Genomic DNA, 16,950 nt, shown 5'->3' with positions numbered 1-16,950 from the left:
GTCTGATCAGACCAAGACATCACAGTACCGCGAGAGCGGACTCTTATGTATGCTTTCGACTCGCTCTCGCGATGGTCTGATGCAAATGTGTCACGCCGTGCGCATGAAGTCGAAGACACTGTCGAGCAGAGCTGCACTTAGCCCTGGGATAGGCTGCGTGGATACCTCAGACATCCCTGACGACATGTGCACTCTTTAAGCCCTCCGTGGGGCCACGTGGACTTCGCCAAGTAACTCGAAACGGTTGAAAAACAAAGGTGGGATAAAAAAGAAACATTATATTGCATTAACGGTAGTCATTGGTTTGATCCCCAGGGAGCACACCAACTGAAAATGTATGCCCTTGTAAATAGCTTTGCATAAAATAGTCTGCCAAATGTGTAAATGTGAAATAGTGCATCTCAATAAGATAAATGTATTAGTGCTTATTGTAACAAAATGTTGCATCAGTGCCAAGAAACCAATGCTTTCATGTAATTATTAATCACAAAAACAGAATATGCATTATGATAGCAAAAAGTTTATTATAACAAATGTCTATTTACCACTCACCAACCAATCAGGTGTCAATTTGTTGGTTATTTAGATTTTTAATTCATTAAATAAACAAACCAATATTTTTAAAAATAAAAGTGTTTACTTGCATACTTTCAACATTTTAAAACTCGGACAAAAGAGATTTTTTTGGGATACAAATATGAAGAGATGAAAAAAAAACAAAAAAGGTGCCAACATAGTTCCAAAGAGAAATATTAACTAACTGCTATTTACCCACTTGTAAAATTTTGCATATAAAATCCATAGATCTAAATACACATAATTCATTTAAAAATTCTAGAACTTAAACATCTCCCCTAGAAAAAAGATAAAAAAGCCTAATTCAAAAATAAAAACTAGTTTGAAATGTTCGAAACCCATTTGAAAAGACCTCATCTCATTGGAAAGGCAGTTATGTTTAAATTTGCATCCCCCACATTAATCACATTAAATCTTGAACATACAATAGCTCACAGACATTCAATTTTACGTAAATCATGTTGTTTCTGACCTAATAAACAAAATGGGCTGGTTTCCTTCACCTAGTTTAAGTCTGTGGAATTTTCAGCAGTTTCAGAATCTTCTGATAAATAGAACAGCCTCTAAAACTGGATCCAAGGGTTCAGACCGATAGTTTAAACACATCGTAGTAAGATAAGATAATCTGTCCTTCCATGCTGGACTTCACCACTGTGTTATATAAAAAAAATACAGATGTACAAGTACAAACGTTGTAGTGCAGCGGTTTGTGCCAAATTGTGTGTGCATAATGTTCCACTACTACAAAAATGATTATTGCACTATGAATATTAAAATCCAGCATTCAAAGAAACCAGTAAATGTAATAAAAGCTTAAGGATTTAACATGGGGTCAAAACAAAAGAGCAGAGGTTAATGTAAAACCTTTTCCATGATCAAATATTCTGATCAATTTGCTGCATCAATTAATACCAGTAAAAGTGTTTCGCACTCTTACCTCCAAACACGGCAACTAAAAGAAATACCGAACTGTCTCAGAGCCCGAGATGAAATACATTTTGTCTCACCAAGCATGATTAAATCAAGTATGTTTTGACATGGCACTCTTTGTTCTCCTAACTATAATCATTAAGAGAGCTAAAGAGTGATGGGCAGCATAGTAAAACAGTTAGTCAGTCACAGTCATTTCAGTCCGTCACTTTAGCAGCCTCAAAGTTGACTGCCAGCTTCCTGTGTTTCCGCTTGGACGCAGAGCCAGGCGTGTGAGGGTTGGCACTTTGCCTGGGTGTTTTGGGTGTGGTGGCGATGGGCTTCTCTGTAGGCTTGTCAGTACCGGGCGGGGGAGTTTTGGAAGCTGAAGGGGAAGAAGAAGCTGGTTGGGAAGGTCCACTGCTCTGGGCCTGGAAAGAGGAAAACTGCTTTGCATCTTGGTACTTGGTTCGCCCTGAAACCCGTTTCTTAGTCACCTGAAGACATGGTATCATGTTATTAATAGATCAGTGTGCAACCCAAACCCTTGGCGATAGAAAAAAGACTTAAAAACCATTGACAGGGATTTAAATGTTCTTGCCTGGAGGGGAACAAACTGGTTGTGGGATCCGCTCGCTGCTGAGGGTGGAGGGACCCGTGCGCCAGGGAAAGTACCCCCAAAGAATGGGTTCCCCTGGTGGGGCAGTTGCATACCCCAGTGGAGGGGTCCATACCCTTGTGGGGGCATCAAAAGACCACCTGTGTAGAAAAGACAGATTAAGTGTGAAGTAACAAATATAATATAAAGAGAAACTCGATATAGAAAACACTTGCCTGGTGGCTGGCCGAAGATAGAGGGATGAGGTGCAAGAGGCCTCATCTGCTGTACTCCAGGGAATATGGGAGGTGGAAGTGGGAATGAACCCAACGAGTTCTGTAGGACACCATGAACATGTCATTCTTAGTTAATAAATGAATGATCTAGTACAAATGTCACAATTTGTTTAGCGAGTTACCAAGCGTTGGAGGGCAAAGAGAGCTGCCTTCTCTTTGGCTTCAGTTTCAGACTGACACTGAGGACCATGGACCAGTAGACCATTAGACAGATTCACTTGACACACCATCAGATTCTATAGAGAAAAAGAGCGGAAGAGTATTGACTACAATGACCTCGATTAAACATCCAAAAAACATTTCTGTACAATCACAAAGTCACAAAAATATGGCTACCAGAAAAATCACAATTCTCAAAATCAGACAGACTTGAGAAGAGGTTGTTTGACAGACCAACCTGTCTGTGCCGGAGAAAGGCGAACTCTGGAGGTCCCATGCCGAGCCCCATGCATACCCGGCCGAGCTCAGCAGCCATGCTGGGCATATTAGGGGGCTGGCCAGCTAGAGGAGGAGGAGGTGGGGTTTCGGTCTGAGGTGTGTTTATACAAGCAGCTGTTGGGGCAGGGAGCATCCTTATTTGTTTAAAAAGCACACTTCACATGATACACAATAAAAATTATATCAGGTTTCAGAACTATTAAATTCCAAATAGTTCATTGCCTGGATAATGTAAACTCTACGCTGGACACTGTTAAGTACCTAGCTTTTTGCTGGACCGTCTCTTGTTTAGCTGTTGGACGTTAGGGTTTGATGAATTCTGGCCTTCAGAAAGCAAAGTAGACTCAGGGGCAGAAGAACTTGTTCCAGAGCTGTCGATCTTCAACATTTCTTTCAACATCAGTGTTCCCTTCTGTTGAGAGAATATTTTTTGTAAAACATTTGGACTAAGAAACAGCAAGACAACTGCATCATCAAATAAAAACCTAAACAATTTAGGAAAGTACACTGGTTCTTTTTATTTTACACTTTTTAGTACAGACATTCCTTAAAATACTGTGGGCGAGAGAATTTTGGATTGCTCACCATAGCAAAGGACTGAGGAGACAGAGGCTCTCCTGATTGGCTCTTGGGCTCTTGATGCGGATAGTGCTGAGCTGGCTCAGGGTCCTTTGAAATCTTCAGATTGGCTATAAGCTCCTCAAATTCAGTGGATACCTGTACAAATAATCATTACATGAGGTCTAAAAGCAAACTTCATACTTTAGAATACGGCATAATAGTTATTATAGAGAGAATGTGCGTGTGTGTGTTTTGTCACCTTATTTGAAGGACCTTGTAAGTGAGTAGAATTCAGATCTTCATTTCTTTTTAGAAGTCTAATATTTCCACCTGCGCCCTTCAAATCCATCATTCAAAACATACATAAACCATTTAAAACAATGAAATATTCCACTGCACTAGGATGGTTAAGTATTAAAACATCCTTAACATGACTGATCAATGCATTTCGGCTTGACATACAGTAGCCTTCCTCATTAGTATACATAAATCTATTCTGCAATCTGCATCTCATTATTGTCAACACTGAGCAGTTTACAGTTACTGTACATGTAGAATACAAGTCATTCTTGTACAACTGAATAGATTTGTTAACTGTGTTTAAAACATGTACAATGTTCGACAGGTTTGTTTGTGCAGTGTGTGAACACGACAGTTACGACAACTTTTTTCATCCAAACGGCCACATAAAATGTCTGTGTTTGTTGCTGTTTGTCAGATCAGTGTCAATTATGATCTATTGACGTGAGGATGTGATACACAAGTGTGCAGTTATACAGAGAAATGGTAAACAAAAACCTTACAGGTTTGTTGAATGGGTCAATGTATTGGTCCGGTTTATGTCCCTCTGGTTGTCGTTGTTGTGATAATAAGCCACTGCTTTTCCCAGCCTGTTACAAAAAATACACTCAATTTCAAGTTGAGATAAAGGTGATGAATACTTTGCAATCCCGAATGGGAAGAAAACTAACATTGTTTTGCCAGTGAGCCGGTGGGTTCTGGGGCATTCCTGTACCCTGCAGAGACTGCCATACATTACTGAACTCCTTCTCATTGCCAGAGCCCTGCAGGAACGGACATAACGGTGATATAATGCAATATAACCTTTCAGCCTTTCAGAGCAGAATGGCCTGCATTACTCCATATCCACTTGGAGATATTTTTACATCCACAAACCATGTGTTGGGTTCGTACCTTGTGTTGGTTTTTCTGGTTGAGGGCTTTATGAGGCGAGCTTCTGTTGCCCTGAGTGTCAGCCCTGAGATTGAGACCTTGTCGGCCATTCTGCTGCTTTTAATAGGAAATTCAACACCGTTAGAGATTATCCCCACACGAAACAACAAACTTCCTTTTCACGTAACTAAAAAAACTGGTTTGCAATGCCTGGATTTGTATTCGAACAACATATTCATGAATGAAAAAGGCTAGTACAAGAAAGTTGTGCTGTGGCAAAAAAGTTTAAAGTTGGCTTATTTGACGATCTCCAATGATGACCAAATGGACAATCTAAAAGTTGACAGAGTGAACTGCGATAAGGGGTGAGTGTGTGTCGGTTACCTGTGTAGGGATAAACGGTGAACGTGGCGAGTGGTTAAGGCCGCCCAGGTGGCTTTTGTGGGTGGGATGGGATGAGGAGGGCTGGGGTTTGACAATGGCAGTGAGTTTGTGCTCCTTCCTGCTCCCATGGCTCAGGTTTATTAAGGCACTGGGGGGCAAGCGATAGCCACGCCCAGTAGAGCACCTGAACATCAACATCAGTCTCAGTAAATCATGTCTTTACTCTTTATTAACTACATTGACCAGTGACATTGTACACATGCTTCGAGTTCGCATTTGGATATAATTGATGAAAAACAATTTTGAAAATATCACAATAGTGTTATCTGGTCAAATATTGTAATGCTATCCATAATTTTCCAGCCTCTGGTACTAATTAACTCATCTGTACCTGATAGTGAGTCCACCAGCGAAATCCTCATCAAACAGCACCTCGTACAGAACTTCAGTCTCTCGTTCAGCTGAAAGTCCAAAGCAAAATAAAATGAGAAACCAAGACAAAACTGGTGGTCTCCAGCCAACGTGAGAAGACTCCTTGAGCAATAAATGTGTTTAAGAATGCTGTTACCTCCTTTGATACCAGTGATAGTCCCTCGAAGCCCAAGAGGAACGGAGAAACTCTCTCTCACGTTGACCACGCGATCAAATAGTTGATATTCTGCATCAGGATCAGGAACGACACCGTGTTGCTGCTCCAGAGGCTAAACACAAATAATACATTACACACGTTTGCAAGTAACAAGTAACGTTTGCATGCTCTCACTAACACATCATACACATTCATACACACATACCCTGAAGAGCAGGTGGGGCTTGACTGTCACTCTCACTTTCTTGTTCATCTTCTTGACCTGTCACCCATAGAGAGAAACGCAACATGAAATATGCAACAAAACAGTCACTCTTGTGGGGATCCAAATGTTTTTCGGTGTCTCAACCTTTGTTTTCTCCAGTTCCTCCTCAATTTTCTCCACAATGCCAGCGTCCAGGATCTGCAGGTCACATGATGTTCGAGATGAAGAGCTTACTGGGTGAGCTTTTAACCAGGCTTGGATCTCCTGGATCTTCTCAGACCTAAAAGAGAAATATCATCATCAACATGGCTCAAGTGTGTTGGCGAATTTAGCAGATTAGCAACAATTACTACAATGTCTATAAACCAATATGTTTTTACAAAATCAATCATTACAGCAAATTAAAATGGAAAATTCTATTTTTGGTCTACCAAACAGATGGTCTGGTGTAATCTATACACACTTGACTAAGAACTTTTCTTTAGAAAAGAAGAGTTGAAAAAAAAACACACCCATTCTCATCTTCTCCTGGCCAGATGTCATCCTCATAAAAGACGTCATCATGACTGTTTCTCGCTACAAGGTCAAACACCTCTGAAAATCTGTAAGATGACAATTTGTTAAAATACTATGCAAGGCAGTAGTAAAACCATAAATACACATACAAACCTTTCTAGGTATTCAGCTATAAGTTCTTCTACAGCAGCAGAGTAAAGCCACTCTTTCTCTGTTCTTTTGGTGTAACCTGGAACTTCCTCATTCTTCTTGTTGAATTTGAGATTAAGGCCCGCATTAACTTTCTGCTCTCCATGAGGACTGAATGGGGAGGAATAGAAAACAAGAACACTTAAATGCCATCTTATTTAATGAAATGTTGTGACTCATAGTTAAAAAATTCTACTCTTAATCAAAACATCAATATGTTCTGTTTGACTGAGAATTGCATCATAACTGTTTCTTATTAGTTGTGCAATGATTACAAGTCTGTACAGTCCAAACACTGTATGATTCACATCTCTTTTTTTTTTACTTTTTCTTGGATCCTCTTCCGATAAAGATGCTACCGGAGAACCTTGAGACGAGGTAGCTTGTGATTCCAAGTCGGGAGGCGAGAACATACCCAGGACTATACTTCACAGAGTATTTCTGATTCAATGAAGAAAAAACGATTACTGGTAAAATCTCCACAAAAACTAACACAAATAACAACACAAAGTATTAAAGACAAAAACAGATCATTGTTCGATATTTGAATAAAACACAATAGAGAAGTAATGATTTAGTCATAGGAAATATGTACTGTATATAAGTGATATCTGGATTAATTCAAGGTGTGGTATGCAATATATAAAACCAAGACTTACATGCTGGTTCTGTATTAAGGCATCAAGCTGAGGTTCACACGGTACAGAGAAAACCACTCTGACTCGTCCCTCATTGATGACATCACTAGAATCTTGCACCTACAGTCAACAGAAAGCATCTACATGAATAATAACTATTAAAATAAAGTTTAAAGAAATGTTTGACGAATAGAAGTAGCCCGAAGGTTACAAAGTTACATACATCCCCCATTGCACCATAATACGGGTTTCCAACCATGAAGACTGATGTTCCTGGAGGAAACAGCTCCTCTAATGTCTTAAAGCGTGCCAATGAGGAGTCAAAGGCTTTGATATCCTGAAGTACACAAAAATATGTGAATAAAATATTAATAATTATACATTTTAAAATAACTGTTCCTACATAATTAAATTGCGAAGAGTTAGGACATACAGAAAAAAAAGAGAAACAAGTTTAAATTGTAATAAAAAAGGAAAGTCTGTCTTATTTGATAGACTAGAGAACTATTTACCTTTACTATGGTCTGGTGTGGAAAGGGCAGGACCTGTTTGGCAAACTGCTTCTCCAAATGGACCTTTCCATTTTGACCAATGACATACTTTCTGCCGATCAGGAGTTGGGCATATATCACCACATCTGTGTCACCTATCACAATGCCCTTACGCTTGCTAAAGCTGAAAAACAAACACAAGTCTTATCTGTTATACGTGCCTCAAACAAAACGGAGTACTTTTCAAAGATTTGGAGATATTCAGTAACTGGTTATTTTTCAAAAACACTGATAGTAGAGCGTGATTTACGGGCAAAGATGATGAGTTTAAGATGATGGAACGTGCCATTTTTCGGTGCAATATTCATAACTTCATCCATATCCATCTAGTATACCCGTCATCTCAAATGAAAAAATTCGCCATGACCCTTATGTCATTTCAAACATTTCAACTTTCTTTCTTCAGCAGAGCACAAACGAAGTCCTTGTAACTAAACATAAAACCACAGAGACATCTCTCAAAATATCTTTTGTGTTCCACAGAGGAAAGAGTGATGGGGAATAATTGATGACGTGTTCAATATGACTCTGTTGACATAGTCCAAAACAAAACACATCTGCAATTGGAATTTTAGTATATCCCCTGATCTCTTGGCAAAAACACATGTCAAGATGGTGATCCATTGTTGTTATAGTTGGAGATTTCCGTCACTACATTACTCATCAAACAACAAAAGCTTGTGTTGATTATGTAAACACCATCTATGATACGCAAATCATACTCTTAGCTGACACATTTAGTCAACACATTAATTTACAATTACTTATACAAATGTAATGTTATATAGAGCTACGTACTATTCGGACAGGCCTTGTACTTCTTTAATCCAATCTTTCTGCTCTTTATCGGTCAGATGGGTCACTTTAGTAGGGGGTGGAATGTCATCCATATACAGCAACTGTGATCCTGGCTGTTCTTCTAAAGCAAACCTACAAAGAAACGAGGGGACACTTTAAACAGCCTAACACAAAGATAATTTATCTGAAGGATAATGTACAGTTATAATGCATCCGGTCTTACATCATTCTGAAGTGGTGACTGAACATTATCCAACTTAACAATAAATAAATGGAGCTCAGGTTATTAAGATTATGTGAGAAGACAGGGACCACTGAGTACTACCAGCACAACAGAAAATGATGCAGTTTATTGTCCATTACACAACCATTCTTGATGGACTTACTTTGTTTCTCCATCTGAAACCGCTACAACTCGAGCTTCCATCAGATGAGGCCAGTTCACAAACAAAGACTTTCCCAGAACCAAAGTTGCAACATCGTCTACCTGCGGCACAGCAAAACACACCTTACCCCATTACTGCAAAAAACTAAATTTTCTGGACTAGTTTCCAATATAAAGATTAGGCATGCTCAAAGTTTAAAGTAAAGTAATAAAGTGCTCACTTGCTCCACCTGCTGGCCTGGCAAAATTTCCAGTATCGTGTTTTCTCCTCTGCTGCTTTGCTGAAACACCACCACCCCACTTTTCTTCTTATAAAACTGCGTTAGAGAGACAATCTGTGTTAATCCTGTGATAACCCAACAGAGCTCTTCATTAATCAGACAATAATCTGTTATCTGCAGCCAGAGAGGGCTTTGTTTACTTTATGGCGGATGTGCTGTAAGGTGGGGAAGCCACAGAAATAAAGAGCTCCCCTGTCAATTCTGCAGCCCACGTGCTCCACAGACACATGCCATGCATCCAGAGGGATTGGCGTTTGCCTAGAAACAGACATCAGAACAAAAAGAAGATATTTTGAAGAATGTTGGTAACCAAACAACACAGACCCCTATTGACTTTCGTTGTATGGAAGCACCACATTGGCTGCACAGAACTAAGATGTCGTCGTGCTATACTTGTTTGCCGAAGGAGGTAATGTATTTACGAAAGATACTCTGTAGAGCAGTTTGTCCGTTAGGGCTACTGTAGAAAAAAAATGGCGAAATCCATGTAAGGGGACCCACGGTGTGTGTATGAAGATAGAAAAGGGAAACATAACGCTTCATTATGTAAGGCCTTTATACACCCCTGAACACATAGTAATGTATATTATATTGCATTTCTGTATACACAATGTATTCAATGTATACACAGCACCATTAACATTGGTTAAATTGGCATATACATATCAGAGTGTGAGGTGGTCATACCTGACACGGCAGTGGATGATATTGGGTAACATTTGGGGGAGAGGAGAGTCGTAGGTATAGTCCAGTTCTTTATCAAAGCAGTACACAGCACATTCAGTATGTCTGTTCCTTGCCTTCTCCGACGGGGTCAGTTTAAGCATGCAAGGCTCCATCGCTGCTAACAAGCATTTCTGAACGTAAACACAAAACATGACACCTTACATTCACCACACAGACACCATCACAGATTTGATGAGATACAGGGTGACCGCATTTAAGCACCTCATCGATAAATGGGATGAGCACTACGGCCTCCCACTCCTGCTGCTTGCCGTTCAGGTCCGTTTTGAAGTCTTGTGGGTAATACTCAATGATGGTTGAGCTCAATGATGTCATGAGGTGCTACAACAAAAGAGAGCAAGCCGGTTAGAAACAAGAGTATTAAGAATGAGAGTGGCGAGTATGGTGAACATGTACACAGAATAACATTGATATGAGGTGCACCTGGTAACACTGTGGAAGTAGATCTTTGCTAGCTGCAGGCAGGACGCCCAAAAGCTGCTCAAAAGGCATGAAGGGTTTGGCCAGGTCAAAGGTCAACTTGAGGCTAGAGATGTTTCTCACGTCAGAGAGGAATGGGGCATAGTGGTACGGATAATACCTGTAGAAATATTGGATAAATAAGACATCTTTTAAAGTGATAGCTTGCCCGGAAATGACAATTCTGTCATATCAAACCTATAAGACTTTCTTCTGCAGGACACAATAAAGATATTTTCAAGAATGTTGGTAGCCAGCACCCATTCACTAGCATTAGTTTTGCGTCCATAGAACAGTGAAGTGAATGGGTGCCACCACTGTTCGGGTACCAACATTCTACAAAATATCTTCTTTTGTGTTCTGCTGAAGAAAGAAAGCCATACACACTATTAACACATAGACAAACTGCACAAAAAAAGTGCTCAACGTTATCTGACATTTCAAAGCAAATAAAAATACAGTTATTACACAGAGTTGCTCCACACTCACCAGCTCCATGACTGAACTCCATGGTAGTAATAATGGAGGATCCATTGGATACCTTCCACATAACATTTAGCCTGATTGGCTAAAAACTCACTGCAAGATGAACAAACAAAACAAGACTTTTCATTTCAATTTCAGATGCACAAAGACAATACACATCCTCTACTTATTTATTGGCCCACTTAAAACAACGAAGACTCACTCTGAGACGACTTCAACGCCTATCTTGGTCATGTAGTAAGTGCGCTTATACTGGCGAAACTCTGTTTCAAACATGTCGTCATCCTCACCGTCCTCTTCTGTGCCTTCTGGTGCATTGTGGGAAATATAAACTCTTTTATAGTCTTACTCCACTTTGCTCTAATAACAGGCATTGAACAATTACAGATAAAGACAGTATATGAACCACAATGTGCATACCTTTTCCAGAAGTGTGTGTGACCTTAACTCCATCAAGAGCAGCAAGACACAGGGAATCATCTGAAGACTGAGAGCATCCATGAATTAGCACTTTATCAAAGAGTTTGTGTGGTCTACAGCAATTAAAGTGACATCTCATATGTGAACCCACTGGCTTCATACTTAATAGTATGTTTCTTACTTTGCTCTTTAAAACTTTGGCATCAGCCTCCTCAGCCGCTAGTCCAGCTGCCTCGTTCAGGTATTTGTTCCCCACCTTACTCTCAAACCACTTCAGATCCACAAACACTTCACTGAAGTGCTCTCGGTCGAACTGACAAAACAGAAGCGCATGACAATGACATGGGGTAGACAAAGCATGTAATAGTAAAATAATGTATAGAGTAGTATTCTACAATGCAAGAATGTGTATGTAAACAAACACTCACGTCTGAGAGCTTCTCCATATACTTCTCAAAACGGCCGAGGTTGAGGTGACCATTTTCATTCAGGTAGCCTGATAAAGGACATTCATTAGTGCCACTGAATTTGACCCTCTTAAAGTGACAATTCACCCAAAAATGAAAATGATATCATTATATCATCATATCAAGTTTAATTGTTTAGCTGAAAACAAAACAAATTATTTGGAATAGTGTTTGTAATCAAACAATTCTGGGGCACTATTGACTACTATATTAGGTAAAACCCTTCTAATGTAGTCAATGGTGCCCCATACCTGTGTAGCATCTTCTTTTGAGTTCAACAGAACAAAGACATGTATACAGGATTTAAAACAACTGATGGGTGAGTAAATGATAACAGAAATGTTATTTTTGGGTGAACTGTTCCTTTTAAGAAACATCCCTCTACATAAACAAAAATGATCACACGCATTCTCTGTAAACGGCATGCACGCTGACTCACCGCCTAGGGAGGGCAGCACGTTGATATAAGTTCGGTAGAGCAATGGCAGAGCATCATGGTTAATGTGCAGGTGAGGAAGATGAGGGATGAAGTCATTTCCCACCAGGAAACCCATTAGGACCCAATCGTCTATGATCCGCTCCAAGTCATACTCAAAAGTGATCTTTTTCTGAGGCAGATTAAATTATATCGGGTTGATTCAAACTCTTTATCTTTACAGAGGCATCATTATAATTTAGCTTCGTTCTGGCATGCATTGAGAAAAGTATATGAAAAGAATGAAAGCTCATATATCCTTACCCTAAGCTCTGAGAACTCATAATCAATGTATTCCCTCATAAGGGAGAGATGGAGCAGGTGAAAGGTGGTCTCCTCGGGGGCTGTTATCCTAGAGGTTGCACCAAATTCAACTATTAATACATGGCCTAAACTCGCTTACACGTGCCCCTTTATATAAATAAAATATCACTGCCTGTTTACCCTCACCACAACGGCACACCACACACCTCTTTTGTGACTTCTTGCCTCCGAAGCGCACCTCCTCTCTGAGGAGAGAAAAGTTAGGCTCGTGGCTGGTCAAGCCAAGCATAATCTACAAATAAGAAGAAAATGAATAAACAGACAAATAAACAGACAAAAACATTTCAAAGGATCACAATGGAAACACAGAATTCTCTCTCATATACAAACAAAAAGGTTCTCACCAGGTCAGCGTCCAGACCGTACAGGCAGTGCCTCGTGTTTGGATTATGACTGGGTTTGGCACTCTCAGAACGAATGAACTCCATGATTTTGTGCTCTCCTTCACCAGGTGTCTATAAATAAAAAGGTACCAAAAACTAAGACATGAACAGACACGCAACACAAAGCTATGAACTTATGAACTCACCTCATGACCAGACAAATAGACATTCACTCCTTGCCATGATTTATCTGTAGACAGTTTATTGTGAACAAAATATTTAAGCTGCTCCTGTAACCTGGCCATAAAATCCGTTCCTATGGAGAGAAACACCAATACGTAAGACATACATAATTTTCATAAGAAATCTTCATACAGTAAGACCATACAGATGTAAATAGTAAGGAATTTTATGATTCTGGATCAAGCAACCCATAACAACTTGGTTCTTTAACAGTTTCGCAATAGCAAGTTTTGTTAGCAATTTTGAAAATGAAAATATATTTTTATTCATTACTTTCTGAAGCATGTTTACTATTTTTGGATTAACGGAACAGTAATTACAATAATCTTTTTTTAGTAAAATAATAATAATAATAAATATAAATATAAAAAAATTAAACGAAAAGGAACAAACATACAACAGTTTACCTGATCACAATTATGTAGCAATTTTGCTGTTATTCTTGCTTTTTTCTCTCATTCACTTCATATAAAGTACAGGGGCTATTAATCCTAAACCTTCCATAAATGAATTACAGACAACCTCATCCAGGATTTTTCCTTTGTGTTTTTTTTCTCTAAGGTAAGATTTTTTTTATTACACATTACACACTCGAAAGATTCTGTCTTTCCTGTCAAACAACATGAGGCTCGCAAAAGGATCACAGATCTTTTATGATTAGCACAGGACAAGAGAAATAGAGATGCATACAAACCAGGAGTGATGCAGTTAGAATCAAATCGGGCCTCTGTGGGTAAAACTTCACCCTTCTCCAAAGCCTTTTTAATTTTCTCCTCTGCCTCTTTTGCTGACCTTCCAGAAACACGTACATAAACTAAAGTTAACACAGTGCTAGTAAAATATTGTGTTATATATGTCATGTTTATTTAAACAGCAAAATGTGCTGTTCATGAACAACATAGACATACAAAAATATTTATGTGGGTCTGAAAAAGAATTTTATATTCAATTTAAAACATCTGCTGAGTGTATGTGAATGTACAGACGGTCTCAACTGTTCCGTTATACCTGAATCTTCGTCCACGCTGCTGGTTCATCTTGGCCCTGGGGGCAACTCCATCGACCGCCATGAAGAACACTTTCCTGGGCTTAATAATGCGAAAGAGCACTTCCAGGTAGTGAAAAATGTCCGCAAATATCTTCTCCTCAGAAATACGGAAGTGAACATCCTCATCATTAGGGTGGGAACATTGATGGATGATACCGTTCATATCTAAATAAAGGTTGTCAAACTCTGGGATCTGTCATAAATGAAACAAAAGTGAGAAAATTAAATCTAAATGCCTGGTGTTGGTAAAACACTAACTCAGCAAGCACAGCTACGGCTATAAGATGTCTGCTAAAGATCTGGAAAACATATGCCGTCTAAACACATCCGCTAAAAGTCTTAGAAACATATTACGGGCATCTATTAGATGTCTATATGACATCAGACAGCAGATGTCTCAGAGACGTATTACAGACGAGGAAACAAAAAAAATATGTCTGCCACATGTATGTGTGCTATGAGGGATGTAAAAAAAAAAAAAACATTAAGATAATACAAGACAGTAAAGAAACTTTGATACAGAAAATAATGGTCAATGTAACTTTGTGTCTAATAAGAAAAGCATGACCTAAAGCGGAAAAATACGTGAAAATTACATTCACTAATTATAGATTCATATTTTGACGAATGAAAGATATTAAAACATTGTATTTGTCAGCTCAGAACTGTCTCCGAGCTCCTGTTGTTTCTTGCCACCTGTCAGGTTCACTGAAAGAAAATTAACGTAACCTTTGGTAAAGGTTTAGAAGCAAAGGCGTTTTTTAATTTTTTCCATGTTTTACAATTTGTTGCGATCTGTTCTTGAATGTTATTTGGTGGTACATCATGTTTTCTCAGCTTTTAAAAACTAAACGAATTTGTGCCAAATATATATTATGATCCAATATAAGAGCGTGATACAGGACAGTAAATTTGCATGGTCTGTAATAGCAAGAACTGCAACTGATTTGAGGGTTTGCTCTCTCATTCGTAGATGAACAAATATTTAACACATCTGACTGTGATTGGCTGCTCTAACCAAACGTTGTAATGCGCATGCGATCCCTTAAATATACTGTCTAGATAGGCGATTCACTGGGCTTTGAAACACATCCCTTTTACATCACATTACACTAACGGGACAAAAAAGAAGGATATAATTCGTTGTTTTTAGATCATGGCTAGTAACTACGCCTATGAAATCACAGTTTTAGTCTTCGTTGTTTAGTGTAAAGTCTGAGGTTTCGATCACAGAGGTGTGAATGATATATACGGGCCTTTTATATTTAGCCAAACAAGCTCACCTGATGCTCTTTGACCACTTCACTCAGACACGGATACCGTTCTGATATCCATCGGTAAAATTTGGGCACTCCCATCTTTTCGCTTAACTCTTCGAGTAAGAATAATGTAGAGGAAATCTAAAAAGAAGTCAATATGAGTAGAGTTTCACAGATTGGCGTCGCCAGCTCCGTCGGTTTTGTTTCTGTATGAGCTGTTACTTTCCAGCCGGTAAAAACGTCCGTGTGGAAACTCGCATGATGTCACATATTGTAACAGCGTTCCGATACAGAAGCCGGGAAGCTGCACGATAGATGTGAGTAAAAACATATATTTATAAAATTTGATCTTTACTGTTCACTATTTAAAATAAAATATAGATCATGTGAAGCTGCTTTGTAAAAATGAAAATTGTAAAACGCGCCATATAAATAAAGTTGAGTTCAGTTTAATCACGTATTTGCATGTTTAACCCCTAGAGGAAGGGGCGTAATGTCCATTGGGACAGGGGTCTGTCCCCCTCACTTTCCAAAATCCCGTTTGTGTCCCCCTCACTTTTAAATGCAGGACACATACAATTTGTCGATGCGCGTGTCGCGTGCACGCTTTTAAAATAGATAACCTAAAGATTGTTTTCAATAACGTGGTTTTGATTTGAATTTAATAGAAATTAGTTTTTACGTGATTGTGATTCGGTTTGCTATGTTAAGCGGTTTCCTTTTTATGGGCTTCTATGGGGTAGAAACACACAATGCGTGATTTTTTTTTTTTTTTTTTAGTTTAATAAGGACTCTTTTAACAGTAGTGTTTATGACAAGGCTTGATAGAAACGTTGGCCTCCCTGGTTGTTGTTTAGGTACGTTAAACCTTATTAACCATTTTAGAAAGTCATCTGGCTCGTCTCCTTCCAAAAGCAGATTCAGGTTTACAAGACACGTTTTCCTCCGTTTCTCTGTCAATACTCGCATTTCCCCCCTTTATGAACATTTTGCTACACAATAAAAACACCTTTTGGTTTCATGATTCAATCAATTTAAACAATGAAAAACAACGCCGAACATGGGTATTTTGACAAAACAAAAACATTTTCCCCCATTTTGTGCCCCCACTTCTCAAACCAAAGTTACACCCTTGCCTAGAGGAGTATGGAAGCCCGTTTCCGCCAGGGTTGGGAACTTTTTTCAGAATTATATGTCAAAATAATGACTTAGTATCTCATAATAATGAGATATTAGTATCTCATAATAATGAGATACTAAGTCGAAATTTCGACTTAGTAGCCTAAGTCATAATAATCACTTAGTATCTCATGAGATACTAAGTGATTATTATGTGATACTAAGTCATTATTATGAGATACTAAGTCATTATTATGAGATACAAAGTCATTATTATGACTTACTAATTCTAAAAAAAATTCCCAACCCTGGGGGAAACGGGCTTTCAGAGTTTGCGTATGATCAACACATTCTTAAAAGAAAGTCTACTAGGGCCATGATGTAATATGAGGCTAAGAGACAAAATATTGCGACCCAAATAATAATAAATAGCTAACCAAAGTTGCTGTGGTTCAGCAATGTATTATGTAAACATAACTGTTCAAATTAGTAA

At 38.8% G+C, this 16,950-nt stretch overlaps 1 protein-coding gene across 2 annotated transcripts; it reads right to left on the bottom strand.

Annotated features, from left to right (window-relative positions):
- Positions 1-514: 514 nt before the first annotated feature.
- On the bottom strand, positions 515-15,565 carry xrn1 (5'-3' exoribonuclease 1). 2 transcript variants are annotated; one of them, XM_056744094.1, is made up of 42 exons: positions 15,363-15,565; positions 14,040-14,272; positions 13,726-13,823; positions 12,995-13,104; positions 12,810-12,920; positions 12,612-12,697; positions 12,406-12,493; positions 12,106-12,274; positions 11,628-11,695; positions 11,381-11,512; positions 11,200-11,266; positions 10,982-11,087; positions 10,783-10,872; positions 10,258-10,414; positions 10,036-10,155; positions 9,775-9,944; positions 9,228-9,345; positions 9,028-9,123; positions 8,808-8,908; positions 8,422-8,553; positions 7,585-7,747; positions 7,296-7,409; positions 7,094-7,192; positions 6,760-6,875; positions 6,399-6,545; positions 6,242-6,331; positions 5,874-6,009; positions 5,730-5,786; positions 5,504-5,636; positions 5,327-5,396; positions 4,936-5,119; positions 4,573-4,668; positions 4,350-4,442; positions 4,182-4,268; positions 3,638-3,715; positions 3,403-3,534; positions 3,079-3,229; positions 2,777-2,931; positions 2,502-2,615; positions 2,320-2,419; positions 2,087-2,244; positions 515-1,982 (listed from the first exon to the last, which is right to left on the bottom strand). In XM_056744094.1, the coding sequence occupies exons 1-42, from the start codon at positions 15,435-15,437 to the stop codon at positions 1,704-1,706; spliced, it is 5,079 nt and encodes a 1,692-aa protein (XP_056600072.1). In that variant the 5' UTR covers positions 15,438-15,565; the 3' UTR covers positions 515-1,703. The 2 variants fall into 2 exon arrangements, with proteins under 2 accessions (XP_056600072.1, XP_056600073.1); XM_056744095.1 differs by having other exon boundaries at positions 4,573-4,665.
- Between the last annotated feature and the right edge of the window lie 1,385 nt (positions 15,566-16,950).

This window comes from Triplophysa dalaica, chromosome 3 (assembly GCF_015846415.1).
Source record: "Triplophysa dalaica isolate WHDGS20190420 chromosome 3, ASM1584641v1, whole genome shotgun sequence".
Classification (NCBI taxonomy): Eukaryota; Metazoa; Chordata; class Actinopteri; order Cypriniformes; family Nemacheilidae; genus Triplophysa; species Triplophysa dalaica.
Note: the sequence above shows the minus strand (reverse complement) of the source record. Positions and strands in the feature narration are given on the sequence as shown.

Coding starts and splice junctions, on each gene's coding strand:
- xrn1 (XM_056744094.1), bottom strand. CDS start 15,437: ATGGGAGTGCCCAAATTTTACCGATGGATATCAGAACGGTATCCGTGT. Junction 10,873..10,981: donor GGCGTTGAAGTCGTCTCAGA/GTGAGTCTTCGT, acceptor TTCATCTTGCAG/TGAGTTTTTAGCCAATCAGG. Junction 7,410..7,584: donor CACACCAGACCATAGTAAAG/GTAAATAGTTCT, acceptor TGTGTACTTCAG/GATATCAAAGCCTTTGACTC.